The sequence below is a fragment of the Rhamphochromis sp. 'chilingali' genome (genome assembly GCF_963969265.1).
Source record: "Rhamphochromis sp. 'chilingali' genome assembly, chromosome: 11".
NCBI lineage: Eukaryota > Metazoa > Chordata > Actinopteri > Cichliformes > Cichlidae > Rhamphochromis > Rhamphochromis sp. 'chilingali'.
In genome coordinates, this window is record NC_137938.1 from 13,701,475 (window position 1) to 13,729,239 (window position 27,765).

Here is a 27,765-nt window from a genome sequence, read left to right on the forward strand (position 1 = left end):
TTCATAATTTTGCACGAAAGCTCAGCTTCCGATTAAAATAAGGAAATCACCTAAAAATGACACACAAGGTTTAGTCCCTTTGTATTCCTCATAACAAGTAACTAACTCAGTGATGTGGTGAAAGTGCGTATAGTAAAAAATGACACCTCTACTCGAGTATAACAGGAAACACAAACTTTTAATGTGATTTCACAAGAAAACAGTGGCAGCGCCAGCACTGCCTGACGATCATGTACCATTTTTTGCCATTTCCTGAACAGCGTATTTAAATGCACAGATGATAAACATCTGTCTATTTGACGTCAAATCCATGTGTTTGACGTTTTATTCAAAGTGTTTTTCACAGTCTGGTTGCTTCATTTACATAAAGCAGAACATTTTTCACTTAAGGTCCCTTCTTCCTCAAGCAGCACATCTAGCAGACAATCAGCTTTTTTAGTGCAATGTTGTCCTTATATTACTTTCAGCGCTCCTATTTTGGTCCTCACTTACATGGAAAATGTTAAAACCAGATCAGCTGTTTTTGGTCCTACCAGTGTTACAGTGATTTACTATTAAATACTTAATTTAATATGACAACACATTGATACTTCAACAGAAATGCAAACTGTAAAAAATCCTTTTAAAATCATCTTTTTATAAATATGCATTCATGTAAAAATAAAATAAAAATAGATTCTTTCTTAAATCTTGAATCTCATTACAGTGGCTGCAAACCTTTCATTCAATGCTGCTCTCTTTAATCAGAGAGAAAGTCTAGGAGGTCTTTGAGCTTCAGGTGCCAGTTACTGACTGGGCTTAGCACAGAGGCTGCAGCTGAAGTGGCATGACCCTGAACTACACAATTACAGGGAGGCACTCATCTTCAATAGGCACAGCTCCAGCAGGCAGAAAGCCCGAGAGCCCCGTCAGCAGGCTTCATACTGTACAAGAGGAACTCTGAACCATGTGCAGAGACGACAGCAGACGCTCCATCAGGATACGTACAGTAGTGGCTAAACGGCCCACACGTCTTGAAGTCTGGGAGCTCCACACAGAACAACAGGTCCTGCTTTGTTTTTAGCTCGGCTTTTTAGATGTTCACAGTCAATTCTGCACAGTCCAGACCTCCAGGTCTTGTACAATAAAGTCCTTATTTGTGGAGAGAGGTGCATTGTGAAAAGTTGGACTGGAAAAGCTTGAACCACGGTACAGATCAGCATCCAGCCACAGGGCAAAGCCACTCCTAAAGACAGAGAGAACAATAGAACTTTAATATCAGATCTTTGAAAACTCACTGATAGGAAAATAAATAAATAACTGTATAACTTACCCTCCTCCACCGAGCTGCAATGAATCCCAGTTTCCACTCACAAAGTACGAGTTCACCCCACTCCACTTGTATACCTAGATAACAAAGACATAAAAACATCTTAAACTCTGTGCAGATTTCTACAATAAGTGAAATAATTTCATGAAAAATCATCCTGTAAATAGACTAGAGTCAAAACATTAATAAAAGTTCAACTCTTACCTGGAAGTCGGGATTGAAGCTGAACAAGAAGGTTTCTCCAGTACCGTAGCAGTATTTACTGACTCTGAATGGATCTGAAGAAAAAGCCCCAAACACCTGAAAATACACCAAGACACCAGTTTGTTAAAGGAGATGCTGGTAATGGAGGAATCCGTCTCATTTTCTTGGTACAGAAAAGTGCTGGAGACTAAAGAGCAGGATACAAACCTTTTTGTGCATGTCTTTGACCACCAGCAGCACAGGGCTGTCCACCTCAGCCATGTTCCTGTACAGAGTCTTCAGGCTGCTCCCATGGACGGCTGTGCTGTAGACCAGCTGCCATTGATAACCCTGGGTCCTTGCTGGCATTTGAGCAGCAAGCTGTTTGACAAAGAGTTGCTCATCAGATTATGTCCTGACAGACTAATAATAATTTTCTCAATACCTTCAGAGAAAAACCTCTGATGATTGTGATCTGCACCAAATGTCCAGCTAGTTTAATGTGAAGGTTAGTTTTACTAACTTTTTCCAGGTGGTGGTCATCTAGCAGAAGGCTGTGGTCGCTGAGGACAGGGAGAACATCGTGGTAACTGAGTTCTTCTGCCTCAGAGTCGTCTGAGCTGCACAGACTCTGGCGGCGTTTGGAGTCTTTCACAGTGATGATCTGTGAGGCAAGCAGAAAATTGCAAAGATATATTCATTGTCATCAAACAAATTCGCTCCCTGCTTACTGTCACAGTAATACTCACTGCTGTCGCATTTTTGTTACTCGAGAAAAGTTTAGGGGCCTTGCATATTAAAAAGTTTTGATTTATTTAAAACTGAGCACAAGTACCACAATAACTGAACTACTGGATGACAACAAAGCAGCAAAGTATGGTGACAGAAAAACATTTGAACCTCCACAGTAACTTCACTGCACTTCCTAACATGAATACATTCAGCAGAGTAATCTTACCTCAACATAAGGCTCCATACAGTCACTGGCAATGTAAAGCACCTTAATATTTTCTGGTAGGTGCTTCATAGCTCCTGATTTCCCTGTCAAGCGCTGCTTTCTGCTGTACCACATGTCTGCTAACCAAACTGCCATCCAGCAGCTCTTTTATATACACTGAGTTACTTTCCCTTTCAATGTCTGAAGTGTTATTGGTTGGAAATCTTAGCAGACGTTTGCACATTGGTCAACTCTGACAGTGAACAGTTTCTTTTCTCACTAAACAGGAAAACAAAATCTGGGTTAGGTTTGTAGAAGGAAACAGGATGTCCATATATAGACAGAGGGCATTCCCACAGCCTCACTTTTAACTTTTAACAATAACTGCCAACAAATTTGTCAGGCCACCACTCATTATAAGGTTTATGCCACAGCCGCACTAAATTAACAGTATTGGTAATTAACAAAATCATGTTTTATGTTTCTGTAATTGTTAACCTACCAGTATGTGCAAATGAATAATACATAATATGAATATTATGTATATTTTTTAGAGCTAAAGTATAACTATCCATGAATATTCAAACTAAAAAGTATTTGGGTTTTTTTGTTTTAATGAAAGGTGGTTTAAAAACATTTTTAAGCACCGTAAGAACACCTGAGCATCAGAGAGCTGATTCTTGGAGTGTTCTGTGTGTGCTTAACCTTCGAGATATAATAATGTATGTTTTTGTGTATATCTTACCTCCCACTTTTTAGCGGCGGTGTTGATGGGCTTGCTGAGGATCTTATTGATCGCTGCGATGTCCTTCTCCACAACCAGAATGTGGTTCTGATTTTTGTCTTTGATGACGTAATGCGGTTTCCACTGGTTCTTGTCGCCTTTGTGGCAGACCTCTGGTGACCACTGCGCAAAGAATGTGTAGAGGTGGTCAACCCTGTAAAAAAAAATTATAAAATTTAGGGGGTTTTTAGGTTACCAGTATACTTATATAGCTGTAGATGGTTGACTTCTTATACCTTAGATAAAGAGTTTAAAGGGTTCCTGAGATCAAGTAAAATGCTAAGAAGCACAATGACATGGCAATATCAGAAAACTAAAGAGTTACTCATACTGAATAACAACACAGGCTACATTTTCTCCATTTTCCATAGAAGTTACAATATAATAACAACTATTAAAAAAAAAGCCTCTGCAATCTAAGATGTACCTGGAAATAAACTGCAACAGTTATACTTGTTTTAACCTTTTTGAGCAATTATCATCTTTGAGTTAATCCTGGAACATGTGTGGGAATGAGAAATCACTATTTCCATCTGTCCATGTTGGAGTCTGCTTTGTCTACAGTTTCAATCAGACATGACTGACAGTTCAGAAATCCCCTCTAGTCTCTTCCATCCCTCTCTGGTTTACCATGCCAGACTCTTTGCTGCAAGCCAGCAAACTCTTGAAAGGAAATCTCAGTGACTCAATGACTAAGACTGCTTCCTTTGGTTCAACGTATGTCACAATGTACGCATCCAACATAAAAAAAACACTCATTTCAACATTTTCACATGACAGTTTCTTTTTGCATGCACTTGAAATCTGACGTGCAATCAAAATCTTTTACGTTTCTGCAGTTTTAGGGCACGTTTACTTCTTTGAATTAGCTGAAACTAACTAAAGCTTTGTCTGATTCAAATGCAGTTAGCACCACCATAATCACCCAGCACCCAGCATAACAATGCTCATAGATATACTGATTTGTTCTACTTACTCTCCAACGCTATATGCAACTCCCATGGCTGAATGGAGATGAATGTCCCGATAAAAATCTCTTAAAGAAGCAGTCAGGACTCTCAGCGCTGATGAAGCGTTTGAACTTGAGTCTCTGCCATTCCCGCTTTTTATATGAGCAGGACAACTGCTGAATCAAGCTTCAGTGAACATTAACCCTCCCACTCCCTCTTCACACAGCTTACACGGGCTGCACGTATTCATGCAGGGATTACACAACAGCGCCTGAAAGCCAAAGCTAGTGATACATTAGCTTGACCTGCTCTGCAGCTCTACCATTAAGGTTAGCAGGAGCACAGCTGAATTCTGTGTCAAAGCTAAGATGTGGATGAGTGGTGAATGACACCACTGTTGCACTTTTCAGTCCAGTACATTCATCTTACAGCTACACTTCATGAGAGCTTTGCAGATGAAGATTTTAAAGAACTAGTGCAAAATGATCCAGAACACTAAAATGAATCATGCATAGCAAAGTTAACACCAGATACTGAAAAGCTCCTTATGTGTAAATGCATCACTAAAACAGTGAAATTATATATAAGATATTATATATAAGAAATTATATATAAGATTATGACAGTGGACAAGGACTTTCTTGCAGCTGGCTCGCTCAGGTTTCCTTTGAACAATATAAAAGGGGAAATGGTCAACGGCTTGGCATCAAATCAGGAAGGATGAGGCAATAAAGGAAGGTGGTCTGTAGAAAACACCCAGTTAGAACAGAGTTATTGGGTTTACGCTACCTCAGTACATTTTTATATTGAATGACTTGATGATTGCAATGACATCTGCCTGCACCTATGATTTTTTATCTTATCCTTCCCATTTCTTATAAGATTGTTATAAAGTCTTAACAAAAAGGACCTCAACTGTAGTATTGACCATTTAGAAAAGATGAGTTTTCAGTGCTGACCATTTAGATTAACAAACAAATGTTTCAAGGGCCCCAAATGATCTGAACACGCTGAGCTGTTGATTCAGTAATCCAATTTGTTCAGAGCTGAGTTGAGCTTGTACTTTCCAAATAACTTCACTTTCTTGACCAGATTTTTCCACAATTTTCTTCAGCAATAATGACATAGGTTTGTTCATGTTCAGCCGAAGAGGTCAGAAGATTACAATGGGTACATTCTGGGGTCAGCAATCAGCCTTGATATTCTTACACAAAACCAATAGAGCGAAAAAGATAAAAATTCAGACAGTGTCCACTGTGACACAGTGACAGGATTGATTAGTAAACAGATCAATAAACATAGATTTACCCGGACAGATATGAGTATATACAGTAAATGCACGTGCAAACAAGCAGATGCATGCACTTATTGTCAAAAACACACAACTGATGCATTCTTCAGTCAGCAATGTCAGCTTGACACGCGTGCACACACCTGCAGGAACACTCCTACCTCCTTGTTATAATCGACTCAAAGAGGACCTACTTGGATTTATTTTTAATGTGAGATTCATAATGTTCCCGATGATGCTGACATCGTGCTTTAAATGTAGTTATCCTGTGCTGACTGAAACGTGCATGTTTACAGCAGTTAACGTGCAAGAAACTAGTCTTGCACAGTGGGATAATGGAGTGACAGGGTTCATCACAGTTGAAAACAGCTGTCCGTGTGCACAGGCCATCCTGAGATCCTAAAAAGATTTTCAGATGAAAGAACACGTTGCTCTTAGCAATACTGTCTAGAACATTTCTTGCTCCACCTCTTCTTCAACCCTGTCTGTTCCCTGCACGACTCCAGCCAGACATACAAAAAACCACAAAAAAAATCCTACTGAGTCCACATCACACACATGCACACGCAGCCTCACACACAAGAACACAAATACCATAAAACATCCATGCACGCATGCACGTACGAACTATTTCCTCAATCCTGCAAGAGGAGTGTAGGATTTAAATGTATGTATGTAATTTAAATTTGTATAAGCTGTAGATGTTTTTTTGGTTTTTGGCGACGACTAGGCGACAAAAAAGTTGTATGAGTCGGTGGAGGGGGAGGGGGCCCTCCGTGTTCTGGTTACTTTCTTTTTTTTCTTACAGTTGGCCTGGCCTGTATTTTATATAGCGCTTTACTAGTCCCTAAGGACCCCAAAGCGCTTTACATATCCAGTCATCCACCCATTCACACACACATTCACACACTGGTGATGGCAAGCTACATTGTAGCCACAGCCACCCTGGGGCGCACTGACAGAGGCGAGGCTGCCGGACACTGACGCCACTGGGCCCTCTGACCACCACCAGTAGGCAACGGGTGAAGTGTCTTGCCCAAGGACACAACGACCGAGACTGTCGGAGCCAGGCCTTGAACTGGTGATGGGTTATGATGGGTTGCTGGGCTGATGGTTGGGGGTTGCAGGGGGTGAAAGAGGGGGCACTGACAAGTCTTGTCAGTAGGACCTAAAGCGAACCGGAAGACCACTTTAATGGCTAAAATTTGACGTGAGGGAGGTTGATTACTGGTTTACCCAGGAAGGCTCCTTGGATGATGGCCACTAGTCTGTTTTACGCCTGCGAACAGAGTCACGGGGGGTGGGCAGGCAGATGAGTTAATGTGATGAGTTCTCCAATGAAGGACTCCAGAGAGAGAGAGTGTTCTGGTTACCAGCACCGACCTTTGCAGTGAGCAGCTTCGGTTACGTGCAGCCCGAGTTTTTCACCCGCGCTGAGGACAAAAGAAAAGAAAAACTTATTGAAGTTCGATAAACACACCTATGTGCATCTCCGATAGTTCCTTCACAATAAAAGCATCAAGCTGGATCACCATTTCAAAGCTTTTAACTTGAAGTAAGAAACGCCGGAAATGTCTCGTTTGCATTCACAACAGCGCTGAGACGTAAACAGTCCTTCACAGCGAAATGTCTTGAAGGTACAAAGACGGGAGGAGACAGACGGGAGTTTGTGGCACAACACTGGCACGTGCTGACCGTGACCGACCGGTTTTTCGAGCACGAGCAGCATTAGAGTGATGATGGGTGTAAAAAAACAATGAGCACGATTTTTCACGTAGATTGCACTATGCATACTGTACATTATTATATTAATGTACAGTATGCATAGAGATATGTGAAGTGAATTTCAAGTGCATATAGGCTAAATATTAAAAGGCCGCTTTATGAGTTCACCTAAAATAAAAGTATTCATGCAGAACAGTCAGTTTTACTAGTTCACCGGTTGTTGTTTATGAGAAGTGATAGAGGAAAGCTCATGACGTCCCTAAATTAAAATCCAATTTAGTCAAATTATCTGTGCAGATGAGTGAAAAGGAGATATATTCACCAGACCAAAGGTAGCTTTCAATAAAATGGGTCTCATATATTAACTGTAGAGCATGATGAGGAAATGGTCAGTGTGCAGTCACTGACTCAACGATTCAATTAATCTATTCAGAGAGCTCAGGATAACTTGACTAAAAGATGAAGATGGACTGGACCTTTCAACAGGACGATGAAAATTTACAAATAAATAGTATCAAAAAAGATCAAAGGAAATCCTTTTCAAAAATCCCATTAAAACTTTGAGCGAAAACCCTTAAACACTCTTGCACAGAGACGATTTTCATGGACCGGTTTTCAGTTTGTGTTATGCGTATAAGGGGGTGATGTTGTTTACTACCAGTGGTGTACTTAATCTTTCCCACAAAATACACTGATACTCATCCAGATACGTTCAACAAGCTGGCAGTTTCATTTTCCCATGACGTCATCACTAAATATAGTTATTATTGTGTTTTTTGTAATGGTAGACAAAGTGTTTGTGGTTTGGTAATAGAGCAGCAGCTATTGGGCAATGCTAAGAAAATGCAAAAAGCACACCCAAGATAGAGCAATACTTTTTAATACTTAATAGTTTTTTGTATTCACATGCAGGACTCACATGCACAACAGTGTGTCAGTGCTGTAAATGTTACGCTTTTCTGCTGGTGAGCACTTGTTATTACACAATGAACCATCTGAATACACCAACAATGGCAGTGAAGAAGAAGAAGGCCGCATTCAGGCTTATTCAGTTATCACTGTCGGGCCTTGCTGGACATGTAACCTCTAACGCATCTTAATTGTTGCGAACAAGCTAGACTCAAAACTGAATGTTGTTCCCGGTTAAGCATTAAATTTGAACAGGTTCAGTAGATTATTTCATTTTGATGTCATCCTGTAGAGATATTTCCTAAAACAGTTATACAGAATGTAAAAATATGTTTTGACAGTTTGTCATTACTTAAACCTCATATGTAAAAAACAATTTACTCAGTCTTGCTAAAGAAAAAGTAAAGTTCTGTATGCGTGCAACTGAAGAAACTTGTTTTGAGTCTGTGCTGAAATCATATTCAATCAGGTCATATGTATATAAGAAAAATGTCCTGCCCATAGTTTGAACTGTACATGAGGATTGATTTGATTCAGAAATCAGTTTAAGGGTCAGGATACGCTTCATGGTCATGAAGCATATGCATGTGCTGTTTTATACAGGATCTGTCTCTGACATGTGTAGTGTAGAGACATCCTGATTCATGTGTAGGTTGCGGGGAAATTTCGGCACATAATTGATTTGTCATTTTATTACAAAACTGATACAGCAGTGGTTTGTGTGTGGGTGAACAAGCAGGTAAACCCACAGTGTGTGTGTGTGTAAGTGAGTTCATTGTGGAAAGCGTAGTGACAGTTTCCGCACAGTTTTGGTGAAAGTGTCTGATTTCGGTTTGGTTGTCCTACTAGACTATAGATTGTACATTTTTATTACAATTGTAATAATTTTAAAGATTTTAATCCAATCTTGTCTATAAGTCTATGAATGATCAGGTTACCTACAGTTTAACTACATTATACATGTTTTAGGGTTTACATCATTTTATCTTGTTCAGTCCGTAGCTGGTTTCCTTTTTGTTTTTGAGTTTTTGATTTTCTTTTCCTCAAAATCTTCTTGCTGGGAACTTTGAGTACACATAACCAGATTAACGCAATCATGCTTTTGTTTCTTTTGTTCTCCTGCAGCAAATCTGATAGTTTACAAAAACTGGTTTGTACTAGTTCATAGACTGTTAGTCAGTGTGTTCGTTGTGTGTTTCTGTCAGAAGCTACAACGTCAGCATATACATATACAGTCCATACCTTTACCGTATAAACCTATGTGACTGTAAGACATCAATATTTCATCTCATACAACCCCTTAACCTACTCCAAGGAAAAGTGCTTGTTCAGCACTTTTAAGTAGCTGAGACATTTTAATTTTAACTGCATTTAATGACACTCTGACGTAACAGGCGATAAAGGACAGATTTAAGGCTGATGAAAGTGTAATGGGTCTAGGTGTTCCAACTCAAGGTTAATCAGTGATGTTTCTATGAGTACAGCTTTCACTGACCTACATGCAAAACCACTCTAAGGGGCACAGAGGTTAAAAAAGGCTACGGTCTACAGCGACTGTGCACAATAAACCAAAGTGAGACTTCCTCTGCAGTTGGGGCGTCAATGTCTGGGAAATGTTTGTGGTTAAAAAAAAGAAAGGAGATAAAATATGCGTCATTTCTTGCGTATTTCCTGTCTAAAATTCAAGTGAATTGTTTTGCAGTAATTTTACTTTTTAAAATATCAAAACAAACATTAGATGACATGTGTTATAAAAAAGAAATGCTATTTTTCTCATATATACCATGCTTATACAACAAAACAACTGAGATATCAGTGAGGGTGGTTTCTGTCTGAGCAGCAGGGTTGGAAAAACCCCAGACTATTCTAATAGTTGTCAAACTACGTCTTTATTGATATATAAATTTAATGGCAATCATGACTTTATTGCATTACTTTATTGGACTTTGATGTCATCTTGTGATGTTGCACCCTTTGTTCTAAATTGTTTGGTATTGTCGTGTGGCTTATTTCGTGACACGTGATCGTCTCCTCCATTATGTGCATAATGCCTGTATGAATGTGCAGAAACATTATGGATGCACACTCACAGCACTTTTCATTTTGTATGTCGTTAGAAATTAATTGCAAATAATCACAGAAGCAACTGTTGTTGTTGATGATGAATTGAATTGAATTGAATTGAATTGCATTGCTATGTGCTGCCTGTGCTACAGTCTGCTAGAGTTCATTTCAAAGGTTGGCTCTTTTCCTACATTCTGGCTAACAGGTTCTGGTGGCCTGCCAAAACCAATACTTACTTAGCAGAGTGAACATTTTTTGCACTTTAGACCAGATTGTACTTTACTTAGCAGAATCCAAGGCCACCTCTGTGCTCCCTGTCAATTTTTGCTGTCACAGTACAGTCTTCCACAGACAGCCATAAAAGCTACACACGTCTTTCTACAAGTAAATGACCCAGTGGAAAAATGCTGCATCAGTTTACATTGTTAAGTGAGTTAGGTAATCTTCAATGTCACATAAGGCCAGATACATTAATGCAGCAGGAATAAAGTGCAGCATGAATATGTAAAGAGCGTACTTGTTTAGTCATTTCCCCAGTAAAGCAGTAATATGAAACTAGAACTACAGAATCATCCTCTTAAATATAAAAGTTTAATAAGCAGGGCAATTGTGTTTTTAATTTGTTTAAATATTGAAAACATACTATAGATTTAATATCAAAGTTTAAAGGTGTATTTCGTAGGATTATGTGGTCTGGAATTTGTGTGGGTCAGTGACCTACTGTAACGCTGACTCAGAGCTGAACAAACTTTGGAAATTTATTCTCCTTTGTGTGGGGGACACACATCCCCCGTATCACACTCGAGGTCAGAAGCCAGTGCTTCACTATCCTGCAGTTCATTCTGCTCCACTATCACTGCATGCAGTTCACATACAGTAGCTGCAGTGATTGCACTCAGTTTAAACTCACAAAAGCTTATCAGAGGAAAAGTGTGTCATTATGTAGAGTAGAAAAAAACCAGCTGAGAAAGTCCTCTTGCATTGTAAAAGTTCACTTTTGCATCATCCTTGCTTAAGTTCCAGTACTGCACAGTGCCTTTCCAGAAGTATGATGTGTCCATCCAGATGCATGCCTGCAAATCAATATGTTTTGCCAGAAAAGTGAAAAGATACACCTCAAAAATTTTAAGCAAGAATGAAATATGCATGTTGAATCCAGCATCTAATAAAACTGTTTTGTTGGTATTCCTTTCAAACATATGTGAGACTGAAACTACTGGCAAATACTGGTCACCATCCGCTGTGAAGTTGCTTCAGGGGCACATCTATTCCCAGTAAATTCTTGCTGAACGAGGATTATTTTTCAGGCCACTGGAAGTTCCCAGCCTCTGAAAGCTGTTGTATAATTTCCTGTCTGGGAAAAATTATTATCCTAAATAACTCTAAAAATAATATTCCCTGAATTTTTTCTTTAAAATAGGATGTGCTGTTCATAAGACAATGCTATTGTTTACATTTATCTTAAATAAGTTTGTTGTTTGACTAAAATCTCCTATATAGAAGTTTTATGAAACAGTTTTATGCATTTCATTATTTTAGATATATACACAGAGGAGGTATATTTTTAATAACAGTTAAACAATTAGGAAGCAATTCTGAAATCTCTGCTCACTGCTAAGAACAGGGCCTACTTACCCAGAAACCAACTAAGATTATTACAAAGTGAACACAAGGAGAGATGCTGTTTCATAACTAAGCTCCACATTTTGGGTTTATCAATGGATTTGGTAAAGTACTGGCACCTATCTGAGAAGCAGTGGTGCTGGGAGCAGTAACACTGTTGTTTGAAAAGGTCAAGACGGATCTAAAATGTGTCTGCAATCAAATTAGCATAAACTAACAAATGGAGAGATGGCTTTAAAATATATGTTTAAAAGAATCATCACTTACTTGATAAAATAGATTCTTTGATTCAATGTCTGTAGATTCTATGTACTATAATATAGAGATAAGAGATAGAGATAACTCTTTATTGTCATTGCACAGTCATACATAGTACAATAAAATTGGAAAACTGTCCTACGTCGGCACTACATATAACACAACACGACACGACATGACACATCACAACGCAACACAAACAACACAACACAGTATATTAACTTAGTAATAAAAAAGAAGGGTAAGTGTATTTGAATTGCACTCTGTTATTATTGCACATTAATTGTTATTGCACCTTGTTATAAATACACCTTGTTATAAATGAAGGACCTGTACAGCGAGTGCTGTCATCTTCAGGGAGGGAAGAGGATGTCCAATGATCTTTTGGGCCATATTGATGACCCTCTGGAGTGCATTTCTGTGTGCTGTGGTGCAGCTGGAGAACCACACACCAATGCAATATGTCAGCACACTTTCAATGGAGCAGCGGTAGAAGACGGTCAGCAGCTCCTTCTTCAGGTCCATTTTTCTGAGGATTCTCAGAAAGTGGAGACGCTGTTGGGCCTTCTTTAAAACCGCAGAGATGTTAGAGCTCCATTGGAGGTCTGTGTCTATGTGCACACCCAGAAACTTGAAACTGGAGACCCTTTCCACACACTCCGCGTTGATGCTGACGGGCTGCAGCTCAGACTTCCTTCTTTTGAAGTCAACTACCAGTTCTTTTGTCTTGGTGGTATTGTGGTTCAGGTTGTTATCTACACACCAATCTGACAGCCACTGAACTTCAGCTCTGTACGCCGTCTCATCTCCCCCAGAGATGAGCCCCACCACGGTGGTATCATCTGCAAACTTGATGACTGAGTTGTCGTCTAACACAGTCATGTGTGTACAGGGTGTACAGTAGGGGACTCAGTACACAGCCTTGTGGAGAGACGGTGTTAAGGCTGAGGAAAGATGAGGCCCCACTCTAACTCTTTGTACACGGTCTGAGAGGAAGTCTCTGATCCAGCGGCAGGTGGTAGAAGGAAGTCCGATTTCCAGCAGTTTAACTGTTAGTCTGTCCGGGCGTATCGTATTGAAAGCAGAACTAAAGTCAACAAAGAGCAGTCTGGCGTAACGGCCCTGCACTTCCAGGTGAGAGATGGTGGCGTGGAGCGTTGTAGCAATGGCATCTTCAGTTGATCTGTTAGCTCTGTATGCAAACTGGAGCAGGTAGAGTGTGGGTGGCAGGCAGGACATGATGTGACGTCGGACCAGTTTCTCGAAGCACTTCATTATAACAGGTGTTAGAACAACTGGTCGGTAGTCGTTGAGGCTGCTAATGTTAGTACGCTTTGGCAGTGGGACAATTGTGGCTGACTTTAGGCACGGCAGGATGCAGGACTGGGACAGTGAAGTGTTGAAGATCTTAGTGAAATATGATGTTGTATATTATAAAACTATTTCATGTTAGATGGTTTTCTTAGCCACAGCACAAAAACATGTTCAGACCATTTTTTTATGATTGACAAAAGTGCTGTTTTTTTACATGAAATACACAAAGTAACAATAATAGTCAAAGTCAAAGTAATTTATATAGCACTTTTCAAGACCCTCAAAGCGCTTTACAATTCCACTATTCATTCACACACTGGTGGAGGCAGCTACAGTTGTAGCCACAGCTGCCCTGGGGCAGACTGACAGAAGCGAGGCTGCCATATCACGCCATCGGCCCCTCTGGCCATCACCAGTAGGCGGTAGGTGAAGTGTCTTGCCCAAGGACACAACGACCGAGACTGTCCGAGGCGGGGCTCGAACCGGCAACCTTCCGATTACAAGATAAACTGCCAACTCTTGAGCCACAATTGCCCTGTAATGGCAATTATCTATTTTAAATATTTATTTCTTGGTACAAGGTTTGTTTGATTATGGTTGGATTCAGTCACAGTTTCAGTCAGTGACTATGCTACAACAGGACGTGTATTTCGACCAACACTTAAGTACTGATTTCTCGCTCAGTCATGGCTGAGAGTCACTTACACACCAACACAGTAGCTCCTTTGGATCTGTGTTTTTCAATTCCAGATCCAGTCTAATAACATATACTTAGGACAGGTCATAGGTCAGCGCTTGCTTTCTTACTCCTTGTTAGCATGAATATTTAGTCCCACGTGTAGGCCAGCCACATCACAGAGGAGAAGGTGAGGCAGAGCCAGAGGTCTGAGCTTATTAATCCCTTAAAGCCTGAAATTTGAAGTAATTGCCAGAAAGTTCTAGTCTTTTGCAAATGGAGAGTTTATTGAACCACCTGACAAATTTGTTTAAATATTAATTACATTTTAATTTCCATATACGAGTTTTAACTTGTATTGCATTTGCTGTATTTGTCTGACATTGTTTTAAAAATGTATTTAGGTTTATCAGGGGAGAGAAACTGATGATGTCGATGTCTCAAAAACTCACAAAAACTGTATCCTTCATTCCTAGGATACTATAGGAATTAAAGGGCTAATGAAAAATTGGTGATATGGTTTGTGAGATAAGGTTTAATCCCACACCCAACCGGATAAATCTCTTGGAGGGAATAGTGCTACACAATTTTATCTGATTTGTTTGCCTGCAGACAAAACTTGTTAAATATGAGCAGGACTGTGAAGGGAACAGTGTTGTGTTGTCAGTGAGCACTTTTATAGATAAATGCAACAAGGCTAAAATGCAGTTATGGCTTTAACATTCACATTGAGGGTTAGCTGACTTTCAACAAAAATGTGCAAAACATTTTCAAAAAGAGTGAGTGCCCTTCCTGCTACAGAGGCTTAGGGAATGTGGACGTAGCCCCGGTTTTCTGCAGCTTTTCAGTAAATAAGCCACATGGACAGCTTCCCAGGCTTTTGTTTTCTGAATTAATATGCTCAGCGCTCGCAGAGAACAACAAGACCACACTGAAAAGGATCACGCTTAAATCTAAGCATTACTGGAACCAGGGCTCGTAGCATTATGACCAAGGAGCAGTAAGGAAAATGCATAAGATGACATCTAGGATTTAGAGATTTTTTGCTAAACTTTGGAAGCTGAGTGTGCATGTAACATTCATGATTCTCAGAAGTTATATTCAAAGTAAAGATTGCCAGTATAACCGTAGGAGCCACAAATCAGGTCACTTCCTGTCACAAAACAACAAGGTCACTTAGGGAATTTAAATATTCCATAAAGAAACAGCTTTGCTTTTGTAGTTTATACAAATTCAGCACACATGAGATACAAATAAGTCCTCTGCAGTGGGACATCAGCATCTAATGAGCAACAATAGCAAAAGCAAAGCTGAATTAGCTCAGACAATTTAACAAATTCAGGCTAAAGCTGTACCTTACTGTGTACCATTATACACGGCTCATCGATGTATGAAGATATGTGCTAAGCTGCAAATATTCTGTTTAGAAGCTCAATGAGGGCATCTACTGGGGAGATAAGTGATTCACATGACAAAAAAAAAAAAAACTTGCATCCATTCGGACGAGCAGCTGAGAAATCTGCAGCAAGGACGTGATGCCATCATGTCAATATGGAGCAAAATCTCTGAGGAATGTTTCCAGAACCTCGCTGAACCTCTGCCATGAAGAATTGAGGCAGTTCTGAAGGCAAAAGGCGGTGCAACACATTATTAAGTGCAACGAATAAAGTGGCCAGAGGATGTATAAGGTATGTGTATTACATGCATGAGTAATTAGCATTTCCTCTGGCAGAGTCTCTTGTGTCCACGCTTAACAAAAATCATAGCATCTTTAACTCTACCACCTCCAGCTTTCTGCCTTACGTATCTTTGTCAGTGCCACTTTCATTTTATTATTGTCTCGAAAATTGTCATTTCACTCATCTCCTTCATTTCATTCCCGACACTATATGCATAGGAAAAAGTATAATGTCAAAGTATATCAACTATTGTGTCGTACAGTAAAGTCACACTCATATATGTGTTTTGCTCTCAGTCTGAGAGCGTTTAAATGTTTGTGAGGTTTTGTGAACCACGGCGCCACCTTCTGGCAGTCAGTTGTAGTCACCCATGGCAGATCACGTGGTGTGATCTGTCCGTGAGTAAACTGAGTAACTGTGTTTTAAATCTTTTTAAGAGTGATATTTTTTAGATCTGATCAAATGTAACTGCAGCCAAAATAACTGATGTTTAAGTGTGGAGTAAATCTGTTTCCTTTTGTATTCAAGTCAAAGCATTTGGTCTGTGCCAAGTGGAGTAACAGTATTGTCAGTAATGATGTTTGCAATATGTTTATGCTTTTTTACAGTTTTATAGTAATATGATAATTACTTTTTTGGGAGCTTCAGTAAAGTCAAGAAAAGTGCATAGTGTAAGCTCCTGTCAAACTTTGAAGATGCAAACTTCTCCAAAAACGAATCCTGTTACTTTATTGATTACTTGTTTTCAAAAGTAATTAGTTCCTTTATTGCTTAATTTATCGCTGTAGAAAGCAGTTTTATTCCCATGCAGAGAGTACAGCGGGCGCTAATGTTTTTGTCACTTTTTATGGAATCAGACTCAAAGTAATGTCAGTACTTTCAAGCTTTAAACGCTGTTTGGTCGTACTCTCTCCTGCACTCCATATTATCCATTCTTGATGAGCCACTCTGACAAACAAAATCGCGGTTTAGCGTGCTTACGGGAAAGTAACAGTAATCTAATGACTTTTTTTGTGATAGAAAACCCTTACTTTATGTGGAAAAAAGTAATCGGATTACAGTAATGTGTTAGTTGTAACGCGTTAATGCCCATCTCTGGTAGTGAGCAATCCTTCGACCTCTGATACAAGACTGAGAACATGTGTTTCTGCTTGTCTTCAAATACAGGGTGATTTCACTACTATCACTGTGTGGATCAGGGGCTGTTTGTGACCCAGCAATTTGAGTTTATTTTATATTTTTGATTCCTTATGTTACATAGGAAATATGTTTAGTTCTTGTGTTGTTATTATTCATTAGGATTTAGTTGAGTTTCATTATAGTTTTGGTTTCATCTATAACTCTGTAATTTTAAGTCTTTTCTTGTCCTCCGCGTAGTCTGTCTTATCCTCAGTGTTTTACTTTCAGGTATGCCTGTGCGTTAGTCTATCCCCCGGTTTCATGTTCTAATTGTCAAGCTTGTGTTGTCATGTTTATGTGTCTCCATGTTTTCTGTTTTATTTTGAAGAGTCTAGTGTTTCCATGTTCAGTTTGTTTCATTTTATTCCCCCCTGTGGCGTCATGTTCATTTGTGTCAGCTGTGTCTCCCCAGGTGTTCACACTTCACACACTAATTACCCTTCTGTGTATTTAAGTCCTCTGTCTTCCTCTGTTCAGTGTCAGGTCATGACAGTGTGACTGACTTTACTCTTTCATGCATATTTGAAAAAGATTCAGAGATTGTCTTGGCTCACTGCCTATATGTCTGGGTGTTGCCTGGTGGATGAGACAGTTGTCTCTTTGTGCCTTTGGGTCAGGAATGGGTTCTGACTGTCATCTGTGTTATTCAAGAATCTCCTCAGTCTCATTGACACACCTCCTGTAGAGGAAACAGAGTCTGGAAATGATCCCTCGTTACTGCAGATGAGGCCACTGAGGAAATTAAACAACCTTGGTGGCAGTGCCTGAGGGTTGGATGAGATTTGCCCTGAATTCCTTAAGCAGGAATTACACTTTCCACATTAATGTTATTGCTAACACAGACAGCATGCTAACATTAAACTAGCCAAGAACCCAGAGTGATGTTAAAGCTGAGTGAATGCTGACCCCAACCCAGCAGCCAGACCCTGAACTTCAAAAGATAATAAACAGATGAACAGTCAGGCTGCTGCCTCTGATTTGACCTGTTCATGTCCCTAAAGCAGAATCACTGTGGGGATCGCTTTGTTTCTTTGTGCTGGTTTTCATCTTTGCTTTCTGTTTTCAGCTTTTTGTTTATACTTAAGTACTAAGAGAAAATCATATGTGTGTCCTCATAAGGATAGGGATTTGGATTGATGTGTGAGACTGCAGCCTACAGGTTTATATTGTTTACTGGTAAAAATGGGACAATGCATTTCAGGTCATTTTACAGAGAAACGTGAAAGTACTGTAATAAGTAGTAGTTTATCCTTGGAGTAAATGAGTAGCATCCTGCATTACTTTTAAGAAAAGAGCCCTGTATAGGACTAGCAAAAGGCATTTCGTGATTAACAACCTGCCACTGTGTGACAGCCATGAGCTCCTATTTGTATTACAAACAGGACGGTCATTCTTGTTTATATGATCTTAAATATTAGTTTGTGGCTTGCACAAAACATGACATTTCTATTTTGAGGCCATACCTACGTTTTTGAAACTGTAAAATTGTCATATTTGTTAGTGATTTGTTTGCATACACACTATACATACAATACTGTTGCATTCTTGCAGGTTATTGTTAATAAATTAAAATATATTTAGGGAGAATATGGGGAATGGACAGACCAAAGAAACTTGTAGTTCAAACAGAGTCAAAATGAAAAAGCGCTTTCTTCCTCTTCTGTAACGTATGCGTCACAGCTCCGCTCCGCTACCATAACAGTTGGGCCGACGTGGTCGGTCGCATCTATGGCACCCCACAAGAGCTGGAACTGTTTGATGGGGAGGCCGTTGATCAGGTCAGAGACATTTGATGCTAAAATATTAGCTTCACGTTATAACCATGTGAAATGTTCTTTAATCATTTAACCTACTTTAATGTGATATTTATTTACAGATTTTTATTTTTTTGTGGGGTATAGTTTTTAACTTAATTACTTTGTATTCTACTCTACTTGCATCATCATCATCTATATCATTAATCTGTTTTAAATTAGTTATTTGCCTACATTTTAGATCTCTGGAAAATTGATAACAACTACATCTATCAGGTGATATTTGGGACCTCCAGAGGGCGCTCTCTGATCGTCAGCCAGCCCACTCAGGTCTGGTACATTTACTGGTTACACTTCCTCTTTGTTGACATGTGCAATGCTAATGTTCATCATCATGTGCTGACCTTTGGTCCTGCAGTGCAGGGCTCCTTTAACTTCTACCCGCCCCACCCTGATGCAGAGCTCAGACTGCTGAGCAGACGACTCAGTGGTAATGGGATTACGATCCCTGGGAGCTCACTGGGGAGTGTTGTTCATTTATTAAGGCAGCAATACAGATGAAGTTATTAATAAAAGACAGAAACACTGATTAATCTTTTTGTGATTTGTTGCTATATAAATAAAACTGAACTGATTAAACATCGAACAAAAAATCTCTTAAGAAAATAGCAAAGTGGGTGCACTGTATTACACTTTTTTCTTTTTTTTGGAAATTGGGTCTGCAGTTTACTGTTTTCCTGTGAACAAACAGAACAGTCATTATGTAAGATGAGTTTAGTTTGTTTCCAAGTTTAAATATATAATATGTGCTAATGACAGGTGGGGGTTTTTGGTATTAAATGAAAAGACATCAGTGAAAAAAAAATTGCACGTTTGCAGCAGTGAAGAAGCTGTGACATTTTGCACTTTTAATCAAAATCACACAAAGCTTATACAAATGATTTTACTATTTTTATTTATGCTTTATGGTTGAAGGATAAAGTTGTATAATGTTCAGTGTTTTGTGAGCAGCACGTTTTTGACTTGATCTTTTTGGAAATTGGTGGCAATCAAGAGAAAAATCAATACACAAAATAAAAAGCATTTTGGATATTAGAACAAACGCACATTGTACACATGTGTACACATGGTTTTTATGTTACGTCCTTCACTGCTTTATCTTCTCAAACTGCTTGTATGTAGACCACTGGTTGCACGGCTGCATCACACAAACAAGGTTAAACATGCTGAAAACAAGTGGCTGCTCCGTCACAGCAGGTTTTTCATTTTTCTACTGAACTTTACTTCGTTAGAATTTGGTCACAGAAGTCACAAACGTTTGTGTTGACAGAGAAAAAGAAGGATGTTGCAATAAGATGAGAGGCAATGACGCTACTGCTCTTCTTCTGTGGTTTTCCATGTACGGTAGCTCAGATAACTGCTTCCTGCATAACAAAGTGTGGTCAGAAATGCAAAGAACTGAGAGGTGAACAAGGAGATGAGAAAAAAAGGGGGAAACAAAACAGACACAAAAATAGGCTGAAGTTAGATTTGGACATAATATTTGTATTTATGTATATATATATATATACATTTTTATTTTATATATACATTTTTTCACTTCCATTTACAGCACCCAGAAACAGTCTACAGTACAACCCATTATGTTGTCCTTAGCATTTAAGTTCCCACATACATATAAACTTAAAATCTTTCCATTTTAGGAATATAAAGTTCTGGTGGAGAAATACTAAGAAAATTTCAGGTCAAGCTTTCTTATCAGTTTCAGTGCTGAGCACCAAGTTACGTACAGATTAAAATTGGAGTTATGCTACAGTCACACTGGGGAAAACAGCGGTTGTGTGTAATGAACTTGTAATTTTGGTGCCTTTGAAATGGTTGCTGGGACGACTCGGCTCAGGCATGCGACCACTTACAATCAGTTGCCATCTTTAAAGCGACTTAATAATGCATTGTACTGTATCATATCTGACTTTTTACACACGTTTTATTCTATTTTTTACTTATTTTGTCATATTTTATTAATTTAATTTACTTTATTTAAGTTATGCTTACTGATCTAGCTCTAACATTTGAGATATAAAAGTATATTTTGTCTTATCAAAACAAAACAAGACTTCAGACCAATAATCTCCATGGTAGCTCAGTCGCTGTGTTTGTAGAAATGCTGCATTTATAGCTTTCTGCTATTCTTTCTTTCTTTTTTGTCTTTAAAAAATAGTAGGTGCTCTTACCGCTGATGCTGCCCAGCAGTTATAGTTGTGTCGCCCCCTGACGTCCTGGTTGACGGAGAGAGCATCTACTACTGCTGTCACAAGATATAGTGCAGTAGCAATGCAATTAATGCACAGTGACTGATAGAGACAAAGACAGAGAATTACAGGTTTTAAAAACTATTTGCAAAATCCTGGAAAAATAGTTTTTAACAAAAAGAGTAAAGCAGCTTGTTTGTGCAGTATTTGCATGTGTCTGTGAGTTACCAGTGTGGTCCAGGGGACCTGTGGTATCCTGTTGTGGACTCCAGTGAGGTAAATTATAAACAGGCTAACTGTTAGAATCCAGAACAAGATGGAAAGAAACATCACCCAGCAGAGAGCAGGCAGATGAAAATAGTCTGTACCCCCAACCAGAATCCACACTAACATGCCACATATCTAGAAGAGAGGGGAGGAGAGCAGACAGAGTCAATACTGGCTGAAGCTCTAATCTCTCTGTATCTTTTGAATTCATGTATGATATAGATATGTCTCCAGAAATTGCATGTGGTTGGACTGATAATTCGTTGGCCAAAGATGACGTTTGTAGTTTTGTCTCGTTACAGCACACAGTGGATTGAAGATGTGTAGACTTTCAGCTTTTTTAAAGTCAAAAATGATTAAACCGCATAACTCTAACTGTATTTCATGTCACTTTAATCGCTTTAATTCTCCATCTCAGTGAGTGGGTGAGTGCTGTGGTTGTGAGTGACTAAATCTCCTTCCTCCCAACACTATTCCAATCCCCACCCTTCCCCTCCACGACAAAAGATTCTTGCTGGATGTTTCATATCACAGGAAGAAACTGTTTTCTGGTGTGAAGCATGACTGTGAGCTGTTTTGGTTTCCTTTGAAATCAAATCATTTAGTGCTCGGGAACTTAACAAAATAACCTGTTGTGTTACTGAAATGGTTCAGTGCACCTGCTGCACTCAGCCAAAGGTTAGGATTTGAAGTTAAAGAGGAGTTCCTATGGTTTAATTTTCAAGTTTTATCTGCAAGCATTAGATCTAAAATTGCAACTAATATGCCAATCTGTATGGTCACGGAACAGTTTCTTAAATCTGCAAACATAAACCCAACCAGAAAGTTGTTAGGTTTTTCTTAACAACCTAACTGCAATGGTTTGAAATCAGATTATTTTAGCTCTGGCGTGCCCAGCCTCTGAATGGCAGACAGCCAGACTGTATTTAGAGTAAGGCTATCCTGACTTTTTCCTTCAGCTGATTTAGAAAGGAAGAGGGACAAAGAGGGAGAAAAAGGAGGAAGAGTTGATTTGCTTGGAGTTTTTTGGTCAACTTCCGATTTTCATAGAAACATAAAACATTCAAGGGAAATATAACTTTTCTTTAAAATGTGTAAATAGAAAAACTTCTAGAAAAACAATCATTATTAAAGCATAATTCAAGACCTGTCTGTATATTTCGAGTCTTAAAACAACCACTTATTAAGCTGTCTCTTCTCTAGCTGCCTGTGTGTTTCACAGCTATTAATGTAAACTTTTACCATAACTGTAAGTTGCTTTATATTTCTATTGATGTCTATTGTTAACATCCAAATCACCGCCCTTCCTGACAAGGATTCCTGAATGAATAATCACTTGCTTCTGGTCATTAGCTTGATTTTAGCAGTGCTGATAATGTACAAGGATAAAGGATCATAAACTCAAAAGTCACACTTACTATCTCAGCCTGGAGGAGAATTCCTTTGAGAGTTGTAGTGAAATGCTGGTCAAAAGCCAAGGTGGAGGTTGAGGTGTTGTAATCTGGTAGTGAGGGACTCCTGCGCACCGACACGGCAACAGGTCTCTCCATGATGCACTCACGCCGAGAGCCTGTCTGCTTTCACTGAGACTGCGACTGTAGCAGAGGAAGTTTTGTTCCTTTCCCGGAATCCAGCAAGGACACCCATCTATGAAACAATACTATAAACAAACACGCCATTGTCTCTTCTCATCTGATTGACTCAAGAAAGACTTTTTTTTCTCTGTGTTAGGGTTTTTTAAAAGTTTACACCAGTGCTGAGTAAGATTCTTTTTTATGGTTTTAATTGTCGTTATATTGTCGTGTCCAGTAAAAAAAAAGAAGTGGTGTAGATTGGAAGGAAATAAATAACTTATAGTTTAAGGTGAGTAGAGTAAAACTGTGCGAAATGTGTTTCAGGACATATTGATTATAACTGCTTTGTGTTGATGATACTATATGATAAATGGCCTGTATTTGTATAGCGCTTTACTCAGTCCCTATGGACCCCAAAGTGCTTACACCACAGTCAGTCATCCACCCATTCACACACACATTCACACACTGGTGATGGCAAGCTACATTGTAGCCATAGCTGCCCTGGGGCGCACTGACAGAGGCGAGGCTGCCGGACACTGACGCCACTGGGCCCTCTGACCACCACCAGTAGGCAACGGGTGAAGTGTCTTGCCCAAGGACACAACGACCGAGACTGTCGGAGCCAGGGCTTGAACTGGTGATGGGTTATGATGGGTTGCTGGGCTGATGGTTGGGGGTTGCAGGGGGTGAAAGAGGGGGCACTGACAAGTCTTGTCAGTAGGACCTAAAGCGAACCGGAAGACCACTTTAATGGCTAAAATTTGACGTGAGGGAGGTTGATTACTGGTTTACCCAGGAAGGCTCCTTGGATGATGGCCACTAGTCTGTTTTACGCCTGCGAACAGAGTCACGGGGGGTGGGCAGGCAGATGAGTTAATGTGATGAGTTCTCCAATGAAGGACTCCAGAGAGAGAGAGAAAAAAGTTAATGTGTTGCACAGAGAGATGCGGAAACATGTAAGAAGGCAGTACAGGCAAGGAAGGTGAGAGATTATTTTCAAACTTAAGGCCTGCTGAGCAAGTAAAATTTTATAAACTAGAAACTAGAACTTTACTCGTAAAGTTCTAGTTCATTATTAGAGTTCTTAAATCAGATATTGGACCTAAACATGATGTATTTCTGATGTTTTTGTAAAACTAAGTAAACAAGCACTTTAGTACACGATGGTTCAGGCTGAACTGGTTGGTCTGCAGCATTGTGATGAAGTTTACAGTGATGCACAATGCTGAACTCGCAGGACAGCTGTGATGTTCATGGTTAATGTTAGGCTACAAACTTAGCAAATTAAATTTAAAGTGATGATGCTGATGCAGATTCACTCGCTGATTTCTGCCTTTTATGCTCTATTCTGTCTAGAGTTGGGAAATTAGTCACATAGTTTGTGTAACATCTGATATCTTGTTGAATTCAGGTCACTCAATCCACAAAAAACAGGAAGCTTCCGAGCAGTCGCAGCACAGATCAGAGTCTGTACACGATGAAAAACCTACTGGAGCTCACTGAACACGTTATGTGACTTATTTCTATATAATTCTTTTCCCCTGCTGCACTTCAACTTGGGGTTCCCCCACATGCCTTATCCCACTTTAATCCCCAGACATCAGACATGTTAATGTATATATTAAGTTGTGATACATTATGTCACAAATCAAGTTTTGCTTGAACTGATCAATCAAAAGTAAATATTCTTTTTTTTTGTTTCATAAATATTCAATATTCATCAAACGAAAATAACAACAAGGATTAGCTCAATGGTTAAAATGTTTGTTAGTTCACTAGACAACTTGGAGTATCTTAGAAAAACCGAAAAAGAACTACAATTCTACAAGTGGCAAATTCCTTGTGGTCTCATGAAGTATGTAAAGTGCATAGTAAGCACAATAATATACTACAAAACCTATCAGAGAGTAACTTCCTGTAAATGAATTAATGAAAAAAAGACTTTCCTGTGTCTTCTGCACATAGAGCACAGTAGAGCACAAACACTGAAATGTGCAAGCAATAAGTACACGAGTGAGCAGAAGGTGCTTTTAAACAGGAAATCTTGAAGCTGTATTGATTAAAGTCTTATCTTTCAGAAAGAAGAAAGGTTTAGGATCTAATTAGACCTGTTTTATTCTACACTGAGTGTGGGCCTGCTGCAGTGCAGTAAAACAAGTGAGTGAACGGCTTTGACCATAGGGGGGCAGTAGTTATGCATAGACAGGCAGAAAACCTTGCCTCGGAGGAAATAGCAGAGCGCGGAGACAAAAGGCACAAGGTGGAGCTCCAACAAGGCTCACTGGGCTGGTTAATTGTCTGCATGTTGAGTGTGTAGCTTTCTTGTTCAACAAATATTTGTTTTTGTTGTTGTTGTTGTCATTATTGTGTCGTATGGTCAAGGTAACACTATTTGGTTAAATGAATGCTTTCTCCCCACAGAAGCATGCACCCCTTAGGCATGCTTGCGTTTTAGAAAGAGAGCAAATAAAGTTTCTAACCAGCGTCATTAAATGGAAATGTTACCAACAGTTCTATACTCTACTTTGTCCAAATAAAACAAGAGTACGTAAGCCTTATGTTTGTCTTTGGCTCCTGCAGCTGTTCCCTCCAGAATGGAATCTGTGATTGGAGAGAAGTGACTGGAATAACCAGGTGGCTTCAAATGAAGCCGAAATTAATAACAAGTCAACAAGATTCTTGGGAAACAGAATAAAAGAGGGAGAGGAGGATGAGGTTCATTGGGTTGGCTCCCAAGCTCTCTCTCCCCAACATCCGATGCAAACAGATCGACCAATAACCTTCACATTAAGATGCTTTGTGGTGCTCTGCTGCAGTCAATATCTAGGACCGTGCATTATCTGACTGGATATTTTCAAGCTTTATCTTATGCTAGTTGATAGACTAATTCTGCTCTGCTGGGCACATTCTGCTCCGAAAAGCAATATATCCACTGCAGCAATCTATACTCTGCATTACTCTCTCTGTCTATCTACATTTACTGAAGCAACCGGGCAGCTTTTCTTTCCTTCCTTGAGCTAGTCACTGACTACATGTAGCCAGTACAACAATAAAACTAACAGTGAGTGGAGGCTTTTTCTGTGTGTACTGTAGGATTGACAGATGTGGGCACAAAAGCACATTAGTATTTGTTTGAGGACAATGGATTTTCTATGTGAGCTGTCTAAAAGCTAATTATCACAATAGCTTTGGGGTCACTTCACTTTCAGTTTGTTAATTAAAAATGGAAATACAATCAGAATGTCATTTACTAATGTCAAGTTATGCTCTCAATTATTTCTTGAATATTGTTGTGCACATGAGTAAAAACTTACACAAACGGTTTTATTTTAGTGCATCATCAGTATAGTTCTGTGAGTTTATCCCCATTTCATAGCACACACGTGAATGTAGTCGTGAAACCACAGAGCCACTGTTTTCTTATATACAGCACGCAGAAAGCAAGCTTTGTAGCTAAGGTGTGCATTGCAAAATGTGCTGTCAGCACAGCGTCTGCACTGAATGTCTGAATAATGGAAGCTACTGTCAATGTGCTCACATTAGAGTGGACACTGTCCTCAGCCACACATATGGGGAAACCATGACTGGTGACATGACCAGCTGTTGTTGCTCTAAAGGTATTTGTGGTAGTTATCTGACTTCCATTTGCTGCTTTAACTCTTTTACCCTTCACCTAATACTCTGCATCCCAAACCCCCATTTGTCCCCCTACTAGCATTTGTAACAACACATTGTCACAATACACTGCTTGTAATGTACTGACCAGCATGAATGGGATTTTCTTTGCCTGGATGAATTTTAATTTTCATGTTTTGTGAGTAGGAATTTGGCAAAATTATCAAATCATTATTATCTTCTACATATTGCCTTGTAATACCAGAAAAGCTAGCACACATGCACTGGATGTAATCAATAAATATATGACATAGTTAGTCAGCATTATAGTAATTTCTTTTTATCAGCTGTTTCTCTGATGTGATTAGTCAGTTTGAAAGTTGTTCAGTTAAATTTGTTAAAGCTTCTCCTTTAGCTGCCTGAAACACCACAAGGCTACAGGTGATTATTGATTACTTCCCTCCTTTTAGGAGGTTTCTGATCACCTTAGACTTGGATATTATCTCGTTTAATTAATGGCAGTGTTAGCTGTGGAGACAGAATTAAGTCTATCCATGTTATTATCAGATTTTGTGTTGTTAAGCTTAAGTACTCAAAAAACACCCAATATGACTGCAATAATTAATGGAAGTAAAGCGGCATAAATAATTTGTTTTAAAGGACTTGTTGAAGGAAAATATTAATTTGCTACTATATCTGGGCAGAAACTTTGCAACTGCTCTTGCATTTCAACCCCCTCGAGCAATTTAATTAATCTGAATGAAATTCAGGTGAAGACTGACCCACAACCAGCTTACCTGCATCCAAAACATCCAGTCTGAAAAGCAATCATAATCTTAGAGTGGTTTAATTGAAAATGAGAAAATAAAACAAACAGAATTAGTTTTCCACTGACTCCAGAGGGAATTATGCAACAGACTAAAAATGTGCAGAGTTGTACCTTTTGTTGCTGGGCTTGTATTTTCGCTCTGCATTCTTTTTTGAGAGTGTGGAAGGGGAAAAAAGAGAAAGAGAGAAAAGAGAGCAATGTATCATATCTCTGCTGGAGATGTTAGAGCTTTTATTTGGTTTTTCTCTCCTGCCCTTACTTCCTTGCAGTGCCGTCTCCATTCTCATCATTGTCTCCATTGCTTCTCCATATTTACTCATCTCCGTGCCTCTAATTCTCCCCAGCTCTGTCGTCCTCGTGGTGGTGTGTGTTTAGATTCTGCCGCTGTGACACAAAGCCGCACCACTGTTGCACACACGCTGCACCATTTACTGAAACTCTACATCCTGAGATGTGAATAACCTGAACTCCGCCTGAACCTCCACAACCCCTCTGTAAACAGACACACACATGCACAGAAACACGCACACTCACACACGTGCACTAATAATTGTGTGCTAGCCCAGATGCTGCGCTGTAATTGGCCACTG

At 39.4% G+C, this 27,765-nt stretch overlaps 1 protein-coding gene across 1 annotated transcript; it reads right to left on the minus strand.

Annotated features, from left to right (window-relative positions):
* Positions 1-243: 243 nt before the first annotated feature.
* Positions 244-27,489, minus strand: LOC308405938 (nuclear receptor coactivator 7-like). Its single transcript, XM_080896748.1, has 9 exons — positions 27,435-27,489; positions 27,287-27,321; positions 27,144-27,163; positions 3,175-3,367; positions 2,016-2,156; positions 1,721-1,873; positions 1,514-1,609; positions 1,313-1,386; positions 244-1,225 (listed from the first exon to the last, which is right to left on the minus strand). The coding sequence occupies exons 1-9, from the start codon at positions 27,472-27,474 to the stop codon at positions 1,087-1,089; spliced, it is 891 nt and encodes a 296-aa protein (XP_080752874.1). The 5' UTR covers positions 27,475-27,489; the 3' UTR covers positions 244-1,086.
* Between the last annotated feature and the right edge of the window lie 276 nt (positions 27,490-27,765).